Raw genomic sequence first — 26,186 nt, forward strand, 5'->3', positions numbered from 1 at the left:
TTAGATCAAAACATTTATTTTTTTTGTTACAAAAACAAAAATAAATCCAAACAGGTAATGAAATAAACATTTTTTAAGTGTTCCATCCTGGGTTCTCTGTCCTAGAATTTAATAAACAGTTCAAGTTTAGATTACTTCAACACTTCTTCTGGATGCTATGAGGTCTCCATCTTATAACCATGTTTCTCTAGTTCAGCTCTATAATAAAACACAAAAGAACAACATCACTGGACATTCTTTATGATAAATTAAAGGAATAGAGTGTTTTTATAAATAATACAATAAATAAAACAATGAGCTAAGCCTAAGCACCCATTTAAAATACTATCAGGTAGCTTTACTTTACTCCCTTAAAAGAAAATCTGTATAAGAAAAAAACTGAATGTGAATCAACATAATGCTAATAAAATTCTGCTTTCCCATAAGTTAACTTATATTTCATACTCCTTAATTTTCTGATAAATCTATTTAACAAAGAAATATGAGAGATTTACTACTATCTTCCAAATATCTTTGAAATACATACAAATGTCCTGTTCATAATAAATATTTTTTTATAATAAATATTTAAGCAAATTTTAAGAATTACCAACCACACGGCCAAGAACACAAGATATTTGATATCAAGCTTTTTAAGAATTTTAAAATCATCATAATAGGCATTATCACTATTTACACAAAGAATAGACAGACTGCTTTATACTGACATATATCTATTGCTCTAACCAAGACAAAAATTATTAATCAAATGTAAAGGTGCATGGGAATTATTCTGCATTAATTATATGTAGACAAAAGAAATGTAAGTTATAAAATACTAAAAATTTTACTTTAAAAATTTTAAATATGGATAAAAAACTCAAAAATTTAAAAATACACACACTTTAAAAGATATTTTTATAATTTTATTTATTCAACCTAAAGTTTCAGTCATACTCTGAGCATATTAACTGCAATTATTGATCTGCTTTGTATAAAACAGATGCACAAAAAAAGTTAGCCTTGTAATCAATTTCAGCTACTTACACTACCACTCCAAGTATCATCAGTAACTTCTTTGCCACAATTCAATTTTATAGAAGTTCACAACAAAATTATTTCAGGGCCAAAATATGATAAAACACTGTATAAATGTAAAGTAGGTTTAATGTGTCCTACACCATTACATCCCGTAAGATAAACTGACATTTGTTCTCAAGTATAATTTAGCTTGGACATTATCACACTATTCAATGTAAACTCAACACAAAAAACACATGTAGGTGGGACGCCTGGGTGGCTCAGCAGTTGAGCGTCTGCCTTTGGCTCAGGTCATGATCCCGGGATCTGGAATTGAGTCCCACATCCGGTTCCTGCGAAGAGCCTGCTTCTCTCTCTGCCTATGTCTCTGCCTCTCCCTCACTCTCTCATGAATAAATAAACCTTTAAACAAACAAACAAAAAACACATGTAGGAATGCTGTATATTTATTATTCACTTAACCAAATGTCTCTAAAATTTTTATAGTTCTTTATAATACAAATACTGATCTAAGATCCATAAATAATATTAAAGTCAGAGATTATTCATATAAAATATTTTTTCTTCTGGTCAAGTGTAGAAGACAGTATAGACTGTTGGTAAATCATCCATTTAGGAGTCAAAAGATCAGCACAAATTTCTGATACTACTCCTTTTGCTAAATTTAACCAAAATGCTTCCTTTACCCACTCCCCTACCCTCCGCCCTTTGCCTGGAGATTAAAAATTATGTCTGTCCTTCATGTTTTCTACTTAAAATGGAAATAATTTTAAAAGTTTCTTTTTTTAAAAAAGATTCTTTTTATCTATCTATCTATCTATCTATCTATCTATCTATCTATCTATTTGAGACAGAGAGACAGGCTGGGGGACCCCAGGATCACACCCTGAGCTGAAGGCAGAGGCTCAACCACTGAGCCATCCAGGCATCCCAAAAGTTTCTTAAATAATAATTTCCTGTTGACTTTAACAGAACCAATGTTCTGTTATTCACTTTCTCTTATTTTACAACAACAACAAATCCCCAAAATTCTGCCTACAATTTAGTTAACAAGTATACCAAATCAGTCCAGGTTTGCACCTGCCTTACTGAGAGGAGGTGGTGACTAACCACATTTACACATTGTTAACAAACTCAAAGGAGATTATGATATGCTATCCTATTAGCTAAATTTTTAGAGAAGATGAAAAGTTTTTTGCTAGAATTTAGGATAAAAATCAATCAAAAGGACAATAAATTGAGGCCACTAAGTACAAAACACAAAACAATACAAATACACTAGTGTCATCAGCTTGTTGAATGAAAAAAAATCTAACAAAGAGATGTGAGAAGAAAAGAAATCCAGCAGTATTGGAACAGTAGCATAGGACATACAGAGCAAATGTACACTGCTTGAACAAAACAGCAGCTTTCCTTTTTCAACAAAAGAAGAATATGACAAATAGCCACTGGTAGGTTTGAGAACCCCTCTTATCCAAGAAAGTATTCTGCTATAGGACAGTGGCTAAATTTAACACAGTAAATCAAGAACAATATTGGTTCCTTGGATTTTTTAATGTAACATGTGAAGTAAGGTCAGCAGAATTAATCCTACCCATTCCTATTGAACATGTCTCCAAAACTCTAAGAAGAATTAAGTTACTCTGTTTTTGCTCTTTCTGATATATTTCTCTATAATGACTTGTAGTTACTCAGGAGACACAGGTGGCCTTTTTCTTTCTACTTCTACTTGTTAGGAGTAATTACACTGAAAGAGAAAAACACTGGAGAGTGGAAGGCTAAGTCCTTGCTAAGACATGTAGCTGTTCACAGGCAGTCTGGAGTTGGAACCCAGGGAATCAGAGTGATTCTAGAAAATGTACTGCTTCTCCAAAGTGAGATGGATTAGGACTCATATACAATATCAGAACACAGTGAAACATGTTCTTTACTTACCATGGCTTATAATATCATATTAGGGACTTCTATATGTTTTCCAAAACTAGAAAGAACATCTTTGCAAGAGACTTGTTAATCATAATTTTTTTAAAGCAAAGATAAAAATATTATCTGAGGCTGAAATGTCCAATATAGAAGTTGCATGTAGCTATTTATTAAAATAAAATAAAATAAAATTCCATTCACCAGTTGCACTAGCTACATTTCATGTGCTCAAGAGCCATATGCGGCTAGGGGCTTCTGTACTGGATAGGGCAGTTTATAGAACATTTCCACTAATACAGTAAGTTCTATTTTATAGCACTGGTGCTATATCAATCCACATGTGGAAAAACAACTCATGATTCACACAGGGAAATAAAAAGAAAAATCTTATTCACTAATAAAAGTATCAAAATTGATATTCTCATGGAAATCCACAAGCCTAAAGGCAGAACACAAGAGAGAACATAAGAACATCATGTAGGTGTATTATAAAAACAATAAGCCACAAATGATATGCTCTACTTTCAAGCCAGCATTAAGGGCAAGATGCAGTAGTGGCAAAAAATCCAATTATCAATGTATTTACTACTAAAAGTCCCCTGGTTAGATCACTGTATTTAATAATGTCTTAATGTAATTTTTAAGAGAAAAGTGCTATTTTCTGATTTTGAAAGACAAAAAAGAAAATATTTTGGAGAAATTTGACTTTTGTGAATAGCAAAGGAACAAAACTCATTTAGCTTCAACTTGAAAAATTTCAAGGTAAGAGAAAAAAAAAATGACAGATGATTAAGAAGTCAGAATGGGGATCAGCAGAGGCAGAAGACCTGAAAATACTCTAACATAATATGAGCCTAGTGAGGGAAGAAAGGGGGGATGCCTACTTAAAAACAAGGTAGCAAAGTGTTCTCTGATGTTCAGTTTTAAAAGAACATAAATCAAAAATAAATGCAAAAAGAAAAGTGGCAAGAATTTATATACACAGAATTTAATCACAAAATGGACTGAGAAAGAAAAGAACAAAAAAGGTTCTGAGAGCCATACATGAATAAAGAAGAATGAGAACAGATTCAATGCTTAGAAGAGATGTAGTATTAACAGATTTAGAGAAAAAGCAGAATTGTTGTTTAACAGCTATGGTTCCTATCCTGTTCATAAAAGTGCAACAGGAAAAACATCGTTAATACAAAATTGAAAACTAAGACAGGTGAGGTAACTCTAAACTGTATTAAAGTAGTTTAAAATCTCTAGGTTCTGAATAATTACATCTCAGGGAACTGAAAGAATGAAAGATACAGTCAAAAAAAACAGAGTCAGCCATTTTGAGAAATCATGGAGAACTGTAAAAATACCAGAATAACAGTGAAAGGTAAATTGTGCCATTTTCAAAAAGGGGAGAAAGGTGATAGATAAAATTGTTATTAGTCTCCAGCAAAATACTAAAATGTCTTTAGAATGTAGGGTTTTTGAGCCTGTGAAAAATGCAGTGTAGAACAAAAGGTACTGCATCATCCTTAAATTTATTATAAATCATCTTTTTTAAACAAATGAACTAGACCACAAAGTTAGAACTGCAGTAGAACCACTAGGTCTTGATTTGAGCAAAGTATGACAGTTTACTTAGATAACTCCAGGGCCAAGACAGATATATATGGGTTGAATCAAAATAAAATTAGGGAGGAAAGAATTGTCTCTTTAATAAATGGTACTGGTATAACTAGATATCCATTTGCAAAAGAATGAAGTTAGACTCTTATCGCAAACCATGTACAAAAATTAATTCGAAATGGATCGTAGACCTAAATGTCAGGAACTAAAATTCCAAAATTGTTAGATAAAAACATAGGGATAAATTTTCTTTGAATCTGGCGGTAATTTCTTTAAAAAGTAGATAAACTTGACATCATCTGAATTAAAAACTTATGTGCAAGGATACCTGGCTGGCTCAACGGTTGAGCATCTTCCTTCAACTCAGGGCATGATATGGGGGTCCAGGGATGGAGTACAGCATCAGGCTCCCTGTAGGGAGCAGGCTTCTCCCTCTATGTCTCTGCCTCTCTATGTCTCTCATGAGTAAATAGTTTAAAAAAAAAAAAAAGAAAGAAACACCAAAAAACTTATGTGCAAAAACACTGTGACCAAAGTGAAAAGACAAGTGAACAGAATGGGAGAAAATATCTGTACACAATAGGTCTGCTGAGAGATTAGTACTTAGAATATATAAAGAATTCTGACAACTCAACAACAAAAAGACAATCAACCCAACTTAAAAATGGGCAAAGGACTTGACTAGATTATTTCTCCAAAGAAGATATACAAATTGTCAACAAATATATGAAAAAAAAGGCTCATCATTAGTCATAAGGGAAATGAAAATCAAAACCACACTGAGATATCAGTCCACATCCATTAGGATGATTATACTAAAAAAAAAAAAAAAAGTTTTGATGAGAATGTAGACAATTTAGAACCTTCATACACGATTGGTAGTAATGTAAAACTGTAAAGCTGCTGTGGAAAAAGAGTTTGGCAGTTCCTCAAAAAGTTAAACAGAATTATATGATCCACAAATTCCACTCCTGGGATTACATTCCCCCAAACTGGAAATAAGTATTCAAACAAAAACTTGTACATAAATGCTCACAGTAATAACACAGTTCACAGTATCCAAAAACAACCCAAAGCCCATCTACTGATGAATGGATAAACAAACTGTAGCATATCATACAATGTTATTCAGCCATTAAGAGGAATGAAGTACTGATACATGCTATGGCATGGATGGAAGATGAGAACATTATACTAACTATATGAAGCTAGACATACAAGATCACTTATTGTATGATTCCATTTTTATGACATATCTAAAACAGGCAAATCTATAGACAGAAAGCAGGGACTAGAAAAAGAGGAATGCAGAGTAATTGCTCAATAGATATGCTGTTTCCTTTTGGGTTGATGGAAATGCTTTGGAATTACATAGACATGATGGCTGTACAGCACTATGAATATACAAACTGCCACTGAATTGAACACTTTAAGATGATTAATTTTATGATACATGAATTTTACTTCAATCAACCATATTAGGTAAATTTGTACAGGAATATGAAAAGGTACACTCCCATCACCCCAATCTCCATTCCAGTTTAAGAATCACCAATCTTTTGGATCCTAGCACTCTGGTTCTAATTTCTGCTGAGTTATTCAACATTGGTGGAAAATTAATGTTGACAGAATTAAACCCACATAAATAAAAAATTGCAAATATGCTTCTATTTAACTACCTTTGTAAAGAAACTAGAAAGAATAAAAGTCCTATGCAATTACACAAAGCATTCATGTTTAGAAACATAGATGAACGTAATAGGTTTTCTTTTCCATAATTCAAAAACATATTTTAAAGATTAATTATCTTTTAAAGAGGTCAATTATCATATGTAAGTTACATATTCCGTCCTTACAATTAATACTAAGCTATATAAAATCTGATGTAATGCTTACCGTAACTGATTGGAGAAGTCATCCTCTACATTGTCATCATCCCAATTATCCTCCCAGACATGTGCATCTTCATCTTCATCTAAACCAGCCCAGTCTAAAAACAGAAACAGATGCTATCTAAATACTTCTCACATGTTATTTCCATAAATACAGAAACTTCAGAAAGTTTGCCATTCAAGACTCACAATTCAAAACATTTAATACTGTAAGAAATGGCAACCTTCCTTTTTAAATTTCAATTTATGCTGTCTTGTTCTCTCAATTCTTGAATTTGCAGATAATCTAAAACAGAAGTTAATTTTAAAAATTCCATTTGTCATGAAAATTTATTATAATTTCAGGAGGATATTTACTTTCCTGATTTTTCCTTGGGCTAATTTTTATAAGGTCTATTTCATAATCTTCCAAAACAGCACCAACAACGCAAAAATAAATTGAAGAGCAGGAAGATACCAGCCTGGAATTCAAAACTGCTAAACATATAAAAGGGTAACTCATACATAAATTTAAAAATGGACCAAATTATTAGCCATTACTGACATTTGCCTATTATCAATGTAAAATTTTTATTTTTAAAGGACAAATATAAATATGTACAAAGAGGAATGCTGTAGTATTTAGTTTTCTCAATTTCCTTTTTTCTTCTTTCCCTTTTGGTGGTGGGGGAGGGGTTAGATTTTAGCTTTTGTTTACAATATTTAGAAAACATATGTAAACTAACATCTCCTTCCCTATTACCTCAAACATTCACATTACCATTTCTTACCTATATAATGGCAATATTCTTCTATCAAGTTCTTCTTGCTTCTACTTTCTCGATCCTGATAAAAATCTAGCCTCTAGGGTGAGAATGTCACTATGTATTCTTTTTTTCAAATAACATCAAAGCATCCCAGAAGAGAGTTTATGCATACTCTGCTGTCCTACTTATGATGGACCACCTGCTATAATTTTGACATAGCTTTGTTTTCTTACAAAATATCTGTATGATTTTGCGTAATGTATTTGTTTTAAGACAAATATTTTTAATTATTTAAATTTAAATCCACTGGGATGACTCACTCATGTTAGTCATGTGGCTTAAAGTACTCTCTCATACACATTTCCTCCTTGGAAAAAAACCCGTGAAGAGCAATCCACAAGATCTTCATTTTCATTCAGCCCTAACTTCACTTCATGTTTTGAAATTTCCTAAAATTTTCTAGTCATCAAATATGCTGTTTCTCATCTTTTTGTCTTTCTGCCTTCTTTTGAACCTACTACTGGACCTGATGCCTACTTAGTTAAAATACCATTCCTCATTAAAAGGAACTATGGCTCGCTGAAGAAACAACTGATCTAGATCTAGAATAAGGAAGTTAATAAGTAAATGTGGGATTCCTTTTTATAATGCCCGAAAACATGTCAAAAAGTACAAAAACTAGCCTAAAAGTGTTTCCACTGGCCAAATCTGGAACAACTTAAGAATCACAAAGAATGACAGATTGAATTAAATGAAAAATCCATGAGTCCATAGCAATATGTTGGGGGAGAAGATGCTGGGGAGGGGATGCTCTTTACAATTCCCACGGAAATAAATGCAGAAAGAACGACAGAATTAGAAAATCACCATTTTGCAATCCTCAGTGCAATTTAGGCAAGGATCAATGGATACTAAAACTAGTGAGTGAAAAATAGCTGGGACTACAGGGTAGATTACATACTTATTACAACAAAGGGAAAAAAAATGGAGAGATCTGATCATCACAATCTTAACCAAAGATTAAATTTAACATCACCAAAAATTTGTGACAAATTGTAATATGTCTCTTGATGTAATGCAACGAGAAATAAACATCACCTATCTAGTACTCTCATTAAAAATGCTGACCCTTAATCTAACCATGAGAGAACTATCAGGCAAATCCAGAATATGAAACTCTTTATAACTAGTATCTTCAAGTAAGTTAATGTCATGAAAAACAAACAAAAAAAAAGAGACTGCTTTACATTTTTAAAAGCCTAGAGTGACAAAACAACCAATATAATGTGTAGGTAAACTAATGGTATGTATGCTGGATTGCGGAAAAAAACTGACTAGATATTTTTCTGGAACAGTCAGTAATGTCTGTGGTTATGGACTGTATATCTGGATATCATATTAATTTTCTGAAACATGATTGTAAAATTGTTTTAGAGGAGCATGCCCCCCTTTAAGACATGCATGTTAAAATATTTAAGAATTGTGTTACTTTGTCAACAGTTTACTTGCAGGTGGTTTTCAAACAGATTTGATATATATCATATATACTTCTGTCATATATGATAGAAATAAACATGACAAAATGTTAGCAACTGAAAAACCTTAGATATTTGTCTTTTTTAAATTGAAGTACAAGTGACACAGAACATTAGTTTCAGATATACAATATGATTCAGTAATTGTATATTTTTCAAAATGATAACCACGATAAGTTTAGATAACATCCATTACCATATAGTCACTAAATTTTTTCTTGTGATGAGTACTTTTAAGATTTACTCTCTTAGCAACTTTTAAATATGCAATACAGTATTACTAACTATAGTTGCCATGCTATATACATTACATTTCTATAACTTATTTTGTAACTGGAAGTTGTACCTTTTGACCCATCATCCATTTTGTTCACTCCGGACCTTGTCCTCTTTTTTTTTTTTTTTTTGTCCTCTTTTTAAAAACTTTTCTATAGGGTTGAAAGTTTCAAAATTAAAAGGTGGGAAAAGTAGTTTAAAAAAATCATTTTGTAAATCATCTCTGGAAGCCTTCCCTATGCCCATCTCCCCCTCTTTACCTTCAGAGATTAGGATCCTCTTTTGTGTCTAAATTATAGCACTTACAACCATAATTATCAATTTATATGTCTATGTCCATCACTTATGTCTGAGCTCCTTAAAAGTAACAACTCTGTTTTATTTACCTTTTTATTCTTAAACCACAAACAGGACCTAGCATCATGCACACCAAATGGCTATGAATGATGAAACAGAACTCTAAATCAGACCTCGTATATTGTTGAATGACCCCTTTCCCTCCCAAAACAGTAAAGTTATACTTCTCTTATGTCCTAGCCATAAGCATCACCTTAGTAATTACTTATTAGAATCGTGGCTAAGAACATTTCAACTTGAAAAATAACAAAAGGTGTGATATTAAGGTTTCCCTTATAATGTACATATAAATTAAAACTATTCAACAATCTTTCATAACATGGGTATATTATTCATTACGTTATGTACCTAACAAAATTTTTAAATACAGTACATATCATCATCATGATTTAAGAACAGAATAAAGTACATCTATTTATCTGGTCCCCCAAGACATAAACTTAGGAGGAATCTTAGCTACGCTTTCTCCTTTAACTACCACAATCACTCATTATGTCCCTTCCATTCCAAGTGCCAATTATCTTCAGAATAAGTCTCCACTTCTCTATTCTTACTGTCACATATTAATTTAGTATTATTCCCTTCATAAATATTACTGTAGTCTTTCTGTCCCCCCACCCCAGTCTTATACAGTTTATATCCATCCTCCACTGATGTCTAAAATATCACCACCATTCCTACCCATTACTTTTCAAAACCTTCAGGTAGGAACCAGATTTTACTAAATCTTCAAGTCTGATATCCAGAGCTGAGTGCTGGGCACACAGTTGACACTCAATAAAACACTGGGTAAATGGAACTATACTTTCTATTAATACTATTAGATAGTTCCAGAGTTATAGGTTACATTCCCTCCAGTCTTATTGTAACCTATAGCTCTGGAGCTACCTAATAGTATTAACAGACAGCTTAGGATTTTATGATTCTTATGTTGTGCTAATTACACTAAGCCTTCCAGTATAAAAAATTGGCATAAAACTATATAATTACACTACAATGTAGCAAGGCATGGCTTTAATACTTTAAGTTTTTATAAAATGGCTAAGATGAAATACTGCTTAAAGTTACAAAATTTCAGAAAAAGCTTTGGAGATCACTGAACATTATACCCTTGTTTGAAAACCAGCTCCATTATCACTACTATACAACAAAGAAGGTGAAGACTGTCTTACAAGAAAATATTTAACTTTTTCTAATAAAATTTCATGACCTCAAATCCTAAAATTTATATATATTTGCACTGAGCCTAGAAATAGGAATTGTTAAGTATTTGTTTTACTGTACTTTAAGTACTCTTCATAAAGATATCTAATAGAGTATAATGTTCCAACAAAATAATCTGAATACATTAAGACTAGATAATATGCTCTTGAGTAAAGGGGGTGACGTAACTCAAGTCACAACTAAACTTTTAAAAGTTCTAAGACATAAAGCCTCCTATCATCAGCCTGCAACGGTTCTAACTAACCAGCTTCCTGAACTGTTAACTAGGTTGTTTCTACCTATACTACTCCCTAGTAAACAATACTGTGTCTAGAACTGTAAAATAAAATACTTCACATTTCTCTGCTAATCTTGTAGGCCTACCCTTTCAAGAAGAGCAAACCACCCTCCACCAGGAACTTTTAATCTTACTATGACCTGATTCAAAATGCTGATTTCAATACTGTATTACTTGTTATCATTCAAATGTCTTCAAGCTGGCTTGTAACTGACGAATTTTTAACTTAACAGACTAAAAAAAAAAAAAAAACACACACACAAAAAAAACAAAAAGAAATCCACACCTGCTAATTTGTATCCAACAGCCTCAGAGACTCACCAAAAAGAAACGTAACAAACTCAGTAACTTGTTTTGTAGGAGCTCCCAATTCCTAACTCTAAGTAGGATAGAAAAAATCAAAACTCTTAACATGAAAAATACTAGTTTATCCTGTATGTTGGCAAATCGAACTCCAATAAAAAAATATACAAAAAAATACTAGTTTAAACAGTGTCTTTAAAAAATGTTTAAGAATGGTACAAGTTTTGGTTTATCAAGTTGAATTCTGATGATCATTTAGCATACAGATAAAGTGTCTCTCCTTTTAAAACTGTCTCATGCTATTTTAATGGCAAGGAAAGGAAAATGAAGAAGGTAAAAATAAAGTTGAAAGAAAAGACTGGCTCATGAGAGGGGCAGGACCATACTGAGAGCAAAATTTTAGGTAGAACACACAAAAAGATTCATCATGATAGTTCTGTATTTCTTTAAAAGTTTTACAGGGTACTTCATAATTACGACACTATTGGGTAGACAAAGATACAAAAATGGAAAAGTTGGTTAAATTCTTCATAAATAATCATATGAATTTCAGGATATTACTCTTTAATCTTAACGCCTTATCTTAGGAGAAAGATCCACTGAAGAACTCTGTATGACATACTATCCTTCCAATTATCACAGGTGAAGAATCTAAGACAATATATAACCTTTTGAATTACAACTTATTAAGCATCTTAAATTATTTAACAAGAACACCAATGAAAAAACGTGTTCATTCACACTGACAAATGGGAATCCATAATCTATTTTTGGTGGAAACTTTAAAGATTTTATTTATTTTTATACATTTTATTTATTTATTTGAGAGAGAGAGAGACAGATGGCAGGGGCAGAGAGAGAGGGAGATGTAGACTCCCTGTGAGCAGGGAGCCCAATATGGGGCTTGATCCCAGGACCCTGAGATCATGATCTGAGCTGAAGGCAGACACTCAGCTAACTAAGCCACCCAAAAGCCCCTAGACTTATTAATAAAGAATGTACTGAACATAGTATATTAGTAAAAGTTTAAGTGATAAGGTATAATACACCTAAGTATTATTTGCCAACACTTATAAATCCTCCACACTGTACATGTTACAATATATGCAAATTACAATGTATGTATACTCATAATAAATGGATGTGAAAATTAAAAAGCCATGATTGTTATAATCGCTGATATCTGGCATTTCTTGTAATAAATCCCTGATTTGTGTTTTAATTTTCAATTATAACTCTATACTGATAACTATGCAATTTTATTTAATCACCCCTTTTTAAAGCTTTAAACCCAAAATTAGTTTTTGAAAAGGGAAAAATAAAAAAAATCAAAGGATACCTGATTCATGTCTAATGCTTTTCTTCAATACATAGATGACTTTATAAAAGTATACACTTTATCTTCAACACTAAATGCACTGCCAGGATTGTGATTAATCATTTAAATAACCACAGCTGTGTTTACTTCAGTGTGCAGGCCTCCAGATGTGTACTGGTAAAAAAAAATTACCATATTTTAAGAAGTCAGTATTGGAAATAACCAATAACAGATGCCTAATACATAAGTTTCTAGGAATTCTAAATTATTTAAGACTTGGCCCCCAAATTTGGATTTGCCCACATATGCCAGAGAATTACATCTGTAACTGGCCTTAAATTTCACAAATCTGAACTATCAAAGATCCCACATACTTTAAGTAGCACCTTGATACTTAAGGATGGAAAAGGGCTTCCTCTCAACTTATTATCTGTGAAATTACTTACTTTCCCTACTCTTCAATACACATTCCAAAATTTCTTAAATGTATGATGTACACTACTTTGAAGAAAAATAAAGAAAAAATTCCACTTATACCATATAAGGTTGCAAATGCCCTATTTTATACCAATGTGGGGCATCAAATTTTCATTCATTCCTTAATAGTAAAGCAAATCCGCATATAAACAAAATAATCTTCGACAAAGTTTCTTCAAATAAAAAATGTGCCTCTATATGCAGAACATTATATGAAGAAAAGTATTTTAAAGAAAAGATTAGGGCAGCCCCGGTGGCGCAGCGGTTTGGCGCCGCCTGCAGCCCAGGGCGCGATCCTGGAGACCCTGGATCGAGTCCCACATCGGGCTCCCTGCATGGAGCCTGCTTCTCCCTCTGCCTGTGTCTCTGCCTCTCTCTCTCTCTCTGCATCTCTATGAATAAATAAAATCTTAAAAAAAAAAAGAAAGAAAGAAAAGATTAAAGTTTGAAAAAATTTTAATTGTACATGTCCCATCACAGGTAAGTGTAAAATAAAACAGTAATGGTTGCAATCATCATCATTATGCTCATGAATATGATAATAAAGCCACACCAGATCTAGCCATTTTGAGATCTATACGTGTTCCTGCTTCAACTATATAAAGTAGATTAAACCTTTTAAAAATGTAATTTCTATAGGTTACCATGATACAAAAACAACTAGACCCTACAGATGTCATGTCTATTCAGTGGCTAAAAATCAGTTCCTAGCATAGCATCATACTACCATATTTTCTCCAACAAGGCCCAAAAATTTCATCAAGGAACTTCAGACCAAACAACCAAAAGCAAGTCATAAATGATGTTACCATACTACTGGAGAGCTTTCAGTTATTTATGCTCAGCAGTCTGAAACAGAGGCTCAAAAAAACTTACATAACCATTTATAATTGTTCTTATATTTTAAAAGAAGAAAATTCAAACATGATTCCTTTCATCAATAATTTAAGAATACAAGTCTCTAGGAGAATGGTTCCACAATAAAGTCATGCTGACTTTCTCTTTGTTAGTGCTAAGTGTTTTTCTCTATACTTTTAGAAAATTCCCAAAAGCCATTAATCTCATCATTTGTAAGCCCTCATGCCCTACACTTGTCTCAATTCCCTCATTCTGATCCTCCAAATGACTGAGTTAAGATGGGAACCCCACCAACCTGTCTTCCACTAGACATTCAATAGACATTCAAGTGCAAAATCACAACCTATTTCTTCTTATTCCCAACAGTCCTTATCAAACTAGCTGCCAAAGTTTTGTTATTTTTGCATCACTCTCTTCACTTCTTTCCTAATAACAACCTTCCTCAGGCCCTTAGTCCGCAGCTAAGCTATTTCAACAATTTGCTAATCGGCTTCCCTGACTGTCTCTTTTCTACCTTTCCAAATTAATTCTGCTGGGTTGGTTTTTCCTAAACTACCTACTGCTTAAAGGAAACTCACACATACCAAACCAAAAAACTCCACTTCTCATGTATCAAAGGATAGACTCCAAACTGGACATTTGGCTTAAAGCTTTCCGATATTAAGCCCAAACTACCTGCACTTATAAACACTATTTCACAGCCAAATAAAAACACATTATTTTTTCACCTCCAAGAATCTATGCTTTTCTCTTTCTTTTGAAAACCCTTTTCTACGTTTCTATCTTTTTAAGGCTCTGTTCAAATGTTACTATCTCAGTTGTATACAACTGGAAATAATATCCCTTCTTTTTCCCCCTTTCTTTTCTTTTTTTTTTTTTTTTTTTAATTTTTTTTTTATTTATTTATGATAGTCATAGAGAGAGAGAGAGAGAGAGGCAGAGACACAGGAGGAGGGAGAAGCAGGCTCCATGCACCGGGAGCCCGACGTGGGATTCGATCCCGGGTCTCCAGGATCGCGCCCTGGGCCAAAGGCAGGCGCCAAACCGCTGCGCCACCCAGGGATCCCTTCCCCCTTTCTTTTCAACTGCTGTTACACCTTATTACCATTTGTCTAATTCCCAACCCTCCTTACCCCCGCCCACCACTGGAAAGAAACTCAATGAAATCTTACCCAGACGCCCAAAAGATAAGCAAAAACAAAGTTGCTCTGGTTTAATGGAGTGAAGAAGGAAGGGCTTGGAGCTCTACCTCCACAAGATAAACACCTTCAAAATACTAAAAAGCTCAAACTTACTGCGAAAATCACTATGCCCTGACTCTCTGGTATTTCTAAATTCAAAGACAAGTATCTACCTAAGGAGTAAAATCTGTCTCAGTGCAGCCTCTACTTAACTGTGACCTAGTAAATTACTGAAATTTTTGGAGTCCCAAGCATAAAATCTTCATAAGGCTACTATATGGATGAGACTATGTATCTAAAGCACTTATAGCTGATAAATGGCAGCTTACATCATTCTCTCTCCACCATTCAGTGCCAGATTTATAGGAAGCACTCAACAAATATATACTGAATGAATAAATCATTTATTATGCACTAATCACTTCACAGGTACTCGAGGGGGTAAAGAAAGTAAGAAGAAAAACATGTTCCAGAAAAAAGACAATACTATTTCTACCAAACATTACATACACAACACAGGAAAAAAATATACTTGGTGAATTTTTAATATTTCAGAAGAGTATAGTTTTTGAAACTTTGAAACTTTTATTTTCCTCTCAATGTTTTCAACAATTTATCACATCTTTCAGTGAGTAATGTTTAACAACAAACCAGTAATAATATTACATACTGAAGTCACAATTACTTACTGCTTGTTTATTCTATAGAATCAGTGAAACAGCTAATCCAAATAGTTTTTCAAAGTAATTTTTACTGTTTAATATCCTGGACTACACCTCTCACTATCCCCTCCCAAGCACCAGTATCCTGATTTAGGGCTTTTTCACTCCACTGTATTTCTTTATACTTCTTGTACATCTATCTCTGTGCATCCTTAAATAATATGTGCTGTTGTTTTGTGTATCTTTATATTTTATGTGAATAATACACTATTTTTAAAGCACTTCTGGGAAAAAAGTGACAGTATTATTTAAAAGTTTTTAATACTAGAAAAAAAATCAATTTTTAAATAATCAACAAACTTAACAACCTTAATTTTGGATATACCTAAAATTACAAATAAAATACTTGCCAGAAACTGAAATTCTAAGTATATACCAAATAACCAAAATCCAATTCCCTAAGAAGCTTAGAAAGAAGAAACTGGACTAATGTTTATTGAATACCACTTAATGCCAAACTCTGTGCTATGCATTTTACATGTACTACTGGTATGAACTGAATGTGTCCCTCCCTCCACCACAAAATACTTATGATGAAGCTCTAACCCCCAATGTAATGGTATTCGGAGCTGGGGTCTTTGGAAGGTAATTAGAGTTGTATAAGGTCATGAGGGTAGAGTCCTCATGATGTGATTAGTGCCATTACAGGAAGAGACACCAAAGAGCTCACTCATTCTCTCTACACCTTATGGGGACATAATGAGAAGGCAGCAGTCTGCAAACCAGAGTTCTCACCAATAACTGAAGCAGCCAACACCTTGATCTTGAACTTCCCAGCCTCCAACTGTGAGAAAACAAATTTCCATTGTTAAGCCACTCACAGTCTACAGTATTCTGCTATGGCAATTCAAATATCTCAACACATTCATGTAAAACTTACATGACTCTATTATCTACAAATTACATATGAAGAAACTGAGGATTTAGCCTAAAATGGTAACAGTACAAGGAAAAACATAATGGTCAATCTCACTCAAATCAATCCCAAAATCATAATGATGACATTCCGTTCTTCATCCATCAGTTTCACAATGACTAAAAAGCTTAATATGAAGTATAGGTAACCTTATGAGAGAAGAAGTAAACTACAGATAGAAATTTTAATTGGTTTAACCCTTCTCGAAGGCAATTTAAAGCTATATGTCAAAATTAAAAATGCACCTAGTACCAGATGAGGTGTCAGGGCCCAAGCAAAGCCAAGAGGGCATTCCTATAGAAGCAGAGCATAGCATGACTGGTGTGTCAGACCTGAACAGGGTGAAGAAGTTATTCTGTGCTGAAGTAAGGAGAGGGTGGCCTGGCAAAGAATGTTGAAGCCCAAGTGACATAAAGAAGGCAACTACGGTGGAGGGGGTAACAAAGATTGGCTAGGGGGTAGGATGACCTAATAGACAATATATTTAAGACAATGAAAGTCAGGTTTCTCACTGTTGGGGAAGGGAGTTACAAATATGGAAAGGAAAAAAGCTAGAATGGACCCTGCGGTGCTGAACTGTGATTGGAGATACTGTGTGAACTCATGATTTTATAAACACACACATATAAATGCAAAAGAGTTTAAGTGTATACACACATTTGTATATTTCCTAGTTCCCTTTACTAAGAGGGTCCCCAAAGCAAATAGCACAACTGGAGTTAGGATCTTGCCTTCTGAATATCATTCTCCACTAAAAAAAAAGCTCCTTGGAGAAATAGCTGATTCCAGAATTAGAGAAGGGAAAGAACAAGATCAACTTATAATATCTTTTTGTGTCAGAATGCTTGGAAATGCACAAAGAATGACGACGATGTGTCAAAAGGTCACAGAAGACAGTATAAGGGGGCTCCCCATGTTCAAATATAGAACAACGAATGGAATACAACGAATGGAATATTGTTATTTCCATAGTTTCACAAAATGCCTATTAATTAAAAAGGGAAAATGAGTAATCTAATGTTGGAAAAGTCTCACAGACACTACCTTAATAAAGTGATCAAAGTGAACATCATTGTAATGGAACAAATGTGAATCATGTTCCACCTGACAGGATGCAATGAGAACACAGAATCACAACTATGATACTCTTGCCAAGGTGTAGAACCTAAATCTAATCATGTGAAAACAGGACAAATCCAAGTTGAGGAATATCCTGCAAAGTAACTGGCCTGTAAACTTCAAGAGTGTCAAAATTATGAAAGTCAAAGACAAACTGAGAACTGCTCTAGAATGAAAAATACTATAATATGGTCCTCTGTATTTTAAAAAAATATATAAACACACAATATATACATAAATTTTGGAAGGATACTAAAATAACCAATTAACAGTGGCGACCCCTGGAGTATGACAAATGTTTTGAGGGAAAGGCAGAGAGAAACAGTGCTTTTCCTTTTTACTTTATGCGCTTTTATAGGCTTAAATTTTTACTACAAGCAGTTACTTGTATAATTATCATATATATAATACAATAAAAGTATTTTAAAGAAATTAAGTAACTAACATGAATTGAAAAACTACAAGTTGATGAAAGATGAATTGTAAACCTAGGTCTGATCTTAGATTCACTGTGCTTTTTCCATCCCAGGGTTCAAAAACTTTCTTCTTGCATAGAATTACCATGAATGGACACTCAACAAGCACTCTGTCATTCATCGTATTTATCTTTATTTTTAGTAATACAACTTCTTCATTTCTTGTTACTACCATGTAACTAATTTAAATGTGATAGTGTTATTTACATGTCCATTATATTACATTTAATAATTGAAAATAGCAGAGCCCTTGTGGGCACTGGTTAACTGACTAGTACATTATTGACACAGTCAGTTTCAGTTATATCTACCTTTATATTTAAGATTCTAAGAAATCCTATTGATGGTTTAGTCCAGTTAGTATCCAATCATTGTAAATATTTCTCCGTGGCATTTTTCACAGAATGATTCTTCTTGTGCAGTACAGATCTATGCATAACAAGCATTTAAAATCCTTGGCTTTTACCCCTAAATCTTGGTCATCACTTCACATTTGCACCTGTCAGGTGAATATGACATTCAAAAATACCTCCCTGGATAAGAACCATTATAAATTGTCCTACTTTGTTAGGTGAGAGTACCTCAGTTATTCCAGAGGGAACCAGCAGTTTGTTTATTGTCTGTCTCAACAGACAGATTTCCATCAATAACAGTCTCTTCTGCAGCAATTTCTCAAGGAGGGTGGGAAGGTACATAGGTAGTACACTGCCTTTTATCAGATAATAAAGTAGCTTCACTGATCATAGAAAAATTATAGAATACTTAGTATAACAGAAATTTCTTATAAATACCATTACTTCTAGAGGCAAACTCAATTTCCTTTTAAATACTCTAAAGACTTTTTTCCCTACCAAAAAAACAAAAGCAAAAAGCAAAAAACAAACAAAAAACCCCATCTCAATTCTAGCACAGAAAGAATAAAAGAACCTAAAAGCCCACTTGTTCTTCCCATTTTTACTCTCACCCACTTCTAATTGTCAAAGGAAGGTGATTAATGAAAATATTTTAAATATCCTTTCAATATCTGTCTGATATGAAAAATTGTTTGACATTCCAAATAAATTATAAAGTATTTCAGTTTTAGACCCTGCTCTACTATTACCAACCTAGCTGGTGAGCTTGACAAGTTTTACCTTCAGATTTTAAGTTGCTTTCCAGTTCTAACCATGTCAAAGCCTCCACAATTATAATCAATCATATCCAGTATGTTGAATATCCTCCTCATAAAGCCTATTCTCAGTTTAAATACTCAAAAAAGCTGCAGAATGCATTTCACAAAGATCCTAAACATGATTTTTAAACACTTCTTAATGACCAGATTATACATCTATCAGTTAGAGTAACTGTGAGGAACTACCAATGTAACACAGATCCACAGACTAAATGATGACAAGTTTGTTTTTTTTTTTTTTTTAAAGAAGCATTTGTTCCTTTAGACATTCAGAGAATCACCCCCACCACCACCGTTATAGGTCACACTGAGTAACTATTCAGAAGAAACAAAGAAGGGGATCCCTGGGTGGCTCAGTGGTTTGGCGCCTGCCTTTGGTCCAGGGTGTGATCCTGGAGTCCGGGGATTGAGTCTCACATCGGGCTCCTGGCATGGAGCCTGCTTCTCCCTCTGCCTGTGTCTCTGCCTCTCGCTCTCTCTCTCTCTATCATGAATAAATAAATAAAATCTTAAAAAAAAAAAGAAAAGAAAAAAGAAGAAGAAACAAAGAAGCTCCAGGAAAGCACATTTTCATACAGAAATTCCCCCTCCTTAAAATGACTGGATGACATCCTTGCAAACAAGTTCTTATCTGGGATAAGATGTAGCAACAACACTCCCAAAAAAGATGGACAATCCATTAGTCAAACCAGGGATACAGAACTTCAGGAATGGCTTTCATGTAGCAGTCTCTTGTAACGGCATGCTACCCTAGACAATGGGTATCATCCACTTTCTGGAGCAGAGAGGCAACAAGGCCACTGAAAATCAGACCTCCTATAGATAGAAAAGGTGATTAGAGGTCATTTTAAGTTGTATCTGTTAGTGAGTTTGTCATTGGCACATTTACTGTAAGGACAATCTCAAGAGAATTTCCTAAGAAGGCAGAGAATTAGGAAAGTAATTCAGGGCATAATCATTGAACTGAAAACCCACATACAAAAAAATTCAAAATAGGCCATTTAGTTATTCTCCAACTTTAATGTGCATACAAATCTTTTAAGAATCTTGGTAAAGTCCAAACTAATTCAGAAGGTCTAGGTTGAGACACTGCATTTCTAATAAGCTGCCAGCTAATGCCAAAACTGCTGGTCCACGGATCACACTGAGCATCAGTGAGACTAAACTATGACTACCCAAAGGAAGAAATGTAGTTTCAAGAGAGAATAATTCAGTAATTCCTTGGTGATATTTTTCCAGGTTTTTTTTCTTTTAGTTTTGTTTTTTATAAGAGCAGTTTTTATTAGTAAATATTGATTGGTTTCACCTATTGGGCTAATTTTGTGCCCCGCAAAATCTCAATTCAAATTAACACAAAACGAAAACCTAAGTTATAAACCACAGAAGAAACACAGAAACCTGAACCAAACAATGGCGTTTTAATGTTATTTTTCATTCTAAATGGAAAAATTCCTAAATGAATTAGATTCTACACATTCAAACCTGAAGACAACAAATATTCTTTAGTGGTGAGTTACCAACAAGTGGTGAATTACTAATTCTAATAAATTGGTTCTGCTGTAAGAGGGCTTTGTCTTCAAAAAAGAAAAAAAAATTCTCAGGGCACCTGGGTGGCTCAGTTGGTTAATCCACCAACTCTTGATTTTGGCTCAGGTCATGATCTTAGGGTTGCTGAGCATGGAGCCTACTTAAGATTTTTCTCTCCCTCTTCTCCCCTCTAGAAAAATCCTCTGCTTTTCCTATTTAATGAGATTTTTTACTATATAACAAGACTGAACAGTCTGCTGCTCACAACATAAGCTTAGAGTAAGAACTACATATTCTGCAAAAACTGATGAAATGGAAGTTGCTGAGAAAAATCATGTGTATCATTAGGTACAGAATTATTTCTAGAGCTTTCTAAACAGTTCTCAACTACTTACTTTAAATACAGGTTCATTCATTCATCAAGCATTTATTAACCAGCTACTACATATGTGCCAGGCACTTCGATAAAGGTTAAAACTAGAGTTTATATTGGGGAGTCACAGAGACCTTTCAGATCCTGGCTTCACTACTTAATAGCAAGCTTTTTAAATCTAAGCATCGGTTTCCTGATGGCTGTGGTGACAGCCTATATAATGTAAATAAAGTGCCTAACATTGTACTTTGTATGTGATAAAGCTATTTGAAATATGAAGTTTGAGTAAAAAGTTGATCCTTCCCTCAATAAACCAGTTCTCTACTATACAGTTCAATGTTGGATTATGAACCAATTTAACAGTGAGGTAAAGAACATGTCTGGGGGTGCCTGGGTGCCTCAGTTAAGCATCTGCCTTCAGCTCAGGTCATGACTTCAGGGTCCTGGGATCCAGCCCCCGCCGGGCTCCCTGTTCCGCCGGGGGCCTGCTTTTCCTGCTCACTGCCGCCAGCTCATTTTCTCTCTCAAATAAAACAAATAAAATCGTTTAAAAAGAGAGAGGGAGAAAACACGTGTGGACAGATTAAACCCACTGAAATGTCCTCTGGGTTAGCTTATGAGTTTGTGTCCTAAGAACACTAATGTCTTCTGCCACTAAGCAAAATAAGAGAGTACACACCATAAGTAAAAAGAACAGATGCTCAAGCTATGTGGTTTTTATGCACAACAGGATCACCGGGGGGTACAACTTATGACAATGTTAGTGAAGCAGTAATTGCTCAACAACAGATTTGTACACCATTAACCACAATTCTCTTCCTACCACCTTCAGAAAGCCTACCCCATAGTAGCCTCTTCTTACAAGACAAATATTTATCCTGCACATTACAATTACCCAATAAAGCAAATTATTCTGGAAGCCTACCTGGCAACAACGATCTAAAAAATAAACAGAGGCAGTACATTATTTCTTAAAAAAAAAAAAGGTATCCATCATGGCTGGCCAGCTATGTGCCACTGGACAAGTTTCTTCATAGTTCCAAACGTCGATGTCTTTATCTGAAAAATGGTAATACCAGTACCTATTTGCTAGAACTGGAAAATGAATTAATACAAGCAAAGTACTTAGACAAGTAATCGCCCAATAAATGTTACTTATTTGCCATCAGTTACAATGAGAAAACGAAGCTCCTCTTGGTAACTATGAAACTAATAAAAATGTAGAGACGTTTTAGCGTCTTACAAATACTTAACTTTGTTAGTTTGAAGCGGTCAAAAATGAAAAACAAGGATAAGGTAATAACGTGTTATTTATTAACCACCAACACCGATCCTCCCATTCCACCTCACAGGCTTCATTTGTAAAGTCCTGAAAGTGAGCAACTCTGGCCTAACCAGATACAGCAATTCAGTTCTAGACGGCTTAGGGGCAGAGGAAGGCTGGCACACTACAAGAAAATAACGAAAAAAAGGGGGGGGGGGGGGAGGGGATTTATAGAGGCTAGAACCAGGCGGCGGGTAACCCAGCGGAAGAGTGAAAGGGCCCAGCGTGCTGGACGCGGGGCCAGAGGCCCAGGACGCCGTGGCTCCTCCCAATGAGGAAGCAGGAGGCACTCGGCCTCACTGAGGAGGCGCCCCGGGCACGCCGGGCCCCAGGCCTGCCGCAAGGAGGGTCGCGCGTGTGGAGCCTCGAGGACCGGCCGCAGGGGTCCAGGCTTCCCGCCGGCGCCGACTCCACCCCGGAGGCCTGAGTCACCGTCCGCGCGGCCCACAGGCCCCAGAGGCCCCAGAGGCCCCAGAGGCCGGGGCGCGGCCGGTTACCTTCGGCAGGGAACTCCTCGAACTCGTCGTCTTCCTCCAGGAGACCCAAATCTACCGGCTGCTTCTTCTCCGACATGGCGACGCTCCGCGCCAAAAGCCTGTCAGGCCGAGAGGAAAGTTGGAACTCTTGACTTTTCCTCGCCTGAGCCACCAGCGCCCCGGCTGCCTCCGAGGCCGGCACTTACCATAGAGACGCGGTAGGAGAGCAACGGGAGCAGCGCGGGGAACGCTGGGATGCTGGAGGTCCGCCCGGCGCTTCCTGCGGGTGTAGCAATCCGTCAGAGGTTAGAGGTGAAGCGTTTTGTGCCTTTATTCTTTTACCTGGACTCAATGAGTTGGCAAATTTGGCATCCGGGTAGGTTTCCCTTATTGGAAAAAACTCTTAGAGTGTAGAAAAATGGAACACCTTTACTTAGTTTAAATCTGAGGGATAAAATGCCTGCCAAAATTCCTGAAGGGCCTTTTAATGTAGAGTAGTCCCATCTTTAAAGATTTTATTATATTTATTTATTTGTTTGTTTGTTTGTTTATTTATTTATTATAGGCAGCAAGCCAGATTTTTTTTTGCAAGCCAGATTTTTAAAATAATTTGTGTACTCTTACCATTTATTATATGCTCACATTTAAAAAAATATACACATAATATTTGATATGCATATTTGTAGACATGGAAAGGAAGATAGCTAGATATTTAAAATATTCAAGACATATTCTAACGTATTAACAGTTACTGTCTCTGGGAAATGGAATTTTTCTTCTTACTTCAAGCTGCTTGCTGAATTATATCTCTACAATAAATATGAGTATTTGTAAATAAACAATCTTGTGAGTGTTGTGTACGTTTTAGAACATCAAATCTCTATACTACCACAATTAAAATAAAAATTTTAAAGATTTTAGCAACATAAACAATAGCAAGCCAGATTTTTTAAAAGACTTTATTTATTTATCATAGGCAGCAAGCCAGATTTTTTTTAAAGATTTTTATTTATTAGTCCCATCTTTAAATCAATTCTGTAAGCATGATATTAAATATCTCCACATCACAGAAAATTCAGGTTCACAAAGAAATAACCAAAATCAGTCAAGTAGTGCTAGACAATCCAAATGCAGGTTTGTTTACCTGAGGTGACTCTCCAAACTTCAACCATTATTCGTTGTTCCTGCAGCTTGTAATTACGCAGTGGTGAATACCCTGTTAAACAGTGTGTTTCTGTGTGTGTAATAACGAGTTTACAAGTTATTATAAAGTCACACTATGTAAAACCCGATGTACTTCGCATGTAATGGTGTTCAAATATATCATTTTGAATTTTTCAGATATTATTAAATATCATTTTTAATGTGGATGTGAACTTATAAAACTGTCGCACGTGTATGTAATATTATAGATGGATATTATGTAATATAACATATAATTGGGCGTTATAAATTTTGATACATGTTTATCTATTCAAATCCTATTCCTTCATTCAATAACATTAGTTACAGTATCTGTTCATACCACCCATGAGGCGCTGTATTGGAGATCAAGCATGTATGCACGAAGTCCTTCTCTTCCAGGAGTTCAGATTCCACTCAGAGACATGTAATCAGATAAATCACATTGGTACATAGTAATACACTTGAATTTCTATTTTAAAAGGAAATTATCTGAGAAATGAACACAGTGTATGTGTGTAAAGAGAATAGAGCAAGTAAATATAGCACACATTTGGACCAGAATTTGGGAACCTCAATTAGATAAAAACTTTAGAAAATAATGATATGGCCCTTATAATACTTAGAGAGAAGCATTGAAATCAAAACTATGCCTTTACCTACATATCATATCTGCAATTGGTTGATTATATTTAACTTCACAAGAAGTCAAGCTAGCAGCAGATTTTACAGTTGATGATTCAGTTTGTCTCTAGCAAATCTTTTTTTCCCTCTATATCCCATTTGGGATCTATATAGTTTTAGTTATGACACAAATACCTGAATCCTTAAGTTTGCTGTAGAGTGACCATTCAATAAGTAGGCAGAATGGATTCTACAAGATTGACCTTTCTGTATCTGTCTCTATCCGGGAAGAAATGGTAAGGGACTGCTAAATGGCTAATATCTGGAGGAAGGACTGATTTCAAAGTCACTCATTTTAACCTCAGGAAGGTACAGCTAATTAGCCAGCCATGAAGAACTGAGAAGACAGGTCCACACATCAAGTCTCTAGGATGTCCTTTCAGGGTGTGTAAAAAGCTTTGGCTCCACAGTCACTCTACTTGACTCTGCTACTTACCAGCTGAGGGGCCCTAGAAAATTACTTTCCCTCTTGGGCCTCAGTTTACTCATCTCTGAAGTAGGAGTAATCAGTTACCTTCTCCACAAAGCTGTTGGAAGGATTAAATGAATTAAATGAACTATTTCATATAAAACACTCAGAAGGATGCCTGGCATATGGTGAATAGGCAATAAATAGTTTGAAGTAGAAAGAGAATGATAATGTTGATTCATACTCTCTAGCAATTCATAGAACTCCTTGAGGTTAGAGAAAATAATTAATTCCAACAGCATCCATATTTGTCGTCAAGAAGTACTCAATGGCGGGGGGGTGGGGGGCACCTGGGTGGCTCAGATAGTTAAGCATCTGCCTTCAGCTCAGGTTGCGATCTCCCCATCCTAGGATCAAGCCCCACCCCAGGCTCCTGGCTCAGCAGGGAGTTTGCTTCTCCCTCTCCCTCTCCCTCTGCCTCTCCTCCTGCTCTTGCTCTATCTCTTTGTCTCAAATGAATAAATGAAAAAAAATCTTTAAAAATAAAAAGAAGTACTGAATGTTTGCTGTGCCATATCTTTCTAACCTCCAGAACACAACCATTTGCTGGAGCTTCTCTCTGAGTCTCCAAAGGACGGGTGCTAGATGAAATTAAATCTGTAAGCACACCTTCAGGACCCTCCCCTCCCTACCAGGACACAACATTTAGGCAGTTACCAACATCATCATCAAAATTTCACATATATTGTGATAAATGTAGGTGTAACTCTGTTAGGAGAAAATGGAAATTTAAAAGGGTGAGGAAAACTAAA

At 35.0% G+C, this 26,186-nt stretch overlaps 1 protein-coding gene across 1 annotated transcript; it reads right to left on the reverse strand.

Annotated features, from left to right (window-relative positions):
- On the reverse strand, positions 1-23,327 carry SEM1 (SEM1 26S proteasome subunit). The gene is made up of 3 exons (XM_072764348.1): positions 23,121-23,327; positions 6,448-6,541; positions 1-198 (listed from the first exon to the last, which is right to left on the reverse strand). The coding sequence occupies exons 1-3, from the start codon at positions 23,194-23,196 to the stop codon at positions 156-158; spliced, it is 213 nt and encodes a 70-aa protein (XP_072620449.1). The 5' UTR covers positions 23,197-23,327; the 3' UTR covers positions 1-155.
- Between the last annotated feature and the right edge of the window lie 2,859 nt (positions 23,328-26,186).

This window comes from Vulpes vulpes, chromosome 7 (assembly GCF_048418805.1).
Source record: "Vulpes vulpes isolate BD-2025 chromosome 7, VulVul3, whole genome shotgun sequence".
Taxonomy (NCBI): domain Eukaryota; kingdom Metazoa; phylum Chordata; class Mammalia; order Carnivora; family Canidae; genus Vulpes; species Vulpes vulpes.

Excerpts from the sequence above, each read along its gene's own strand:
- SEM1 (XM_072764348.1), bottom strand. The coding sequence starts at position 23,196 with ATGTCGGAGAAGAAGCAGCCGGTAGATTTGGGTCTCCTGGAGGAAGAC. Across the intron at positions 6,542-23,120 it reads CGAGGAGTTCCCTGCCGAAG|ACTGGGCTGGTTTAGATGAA; the intron begins GTAACCGGCCGC and ends TTCTGTTTTTAG. Across the intron at positions 199-6,447 it reads GACTTCTCCAATCAGTTACG|AGCTGAACTAGAGAAACATG; the intron begins GTAAGCATTACA and ends GTTTTATTATAG.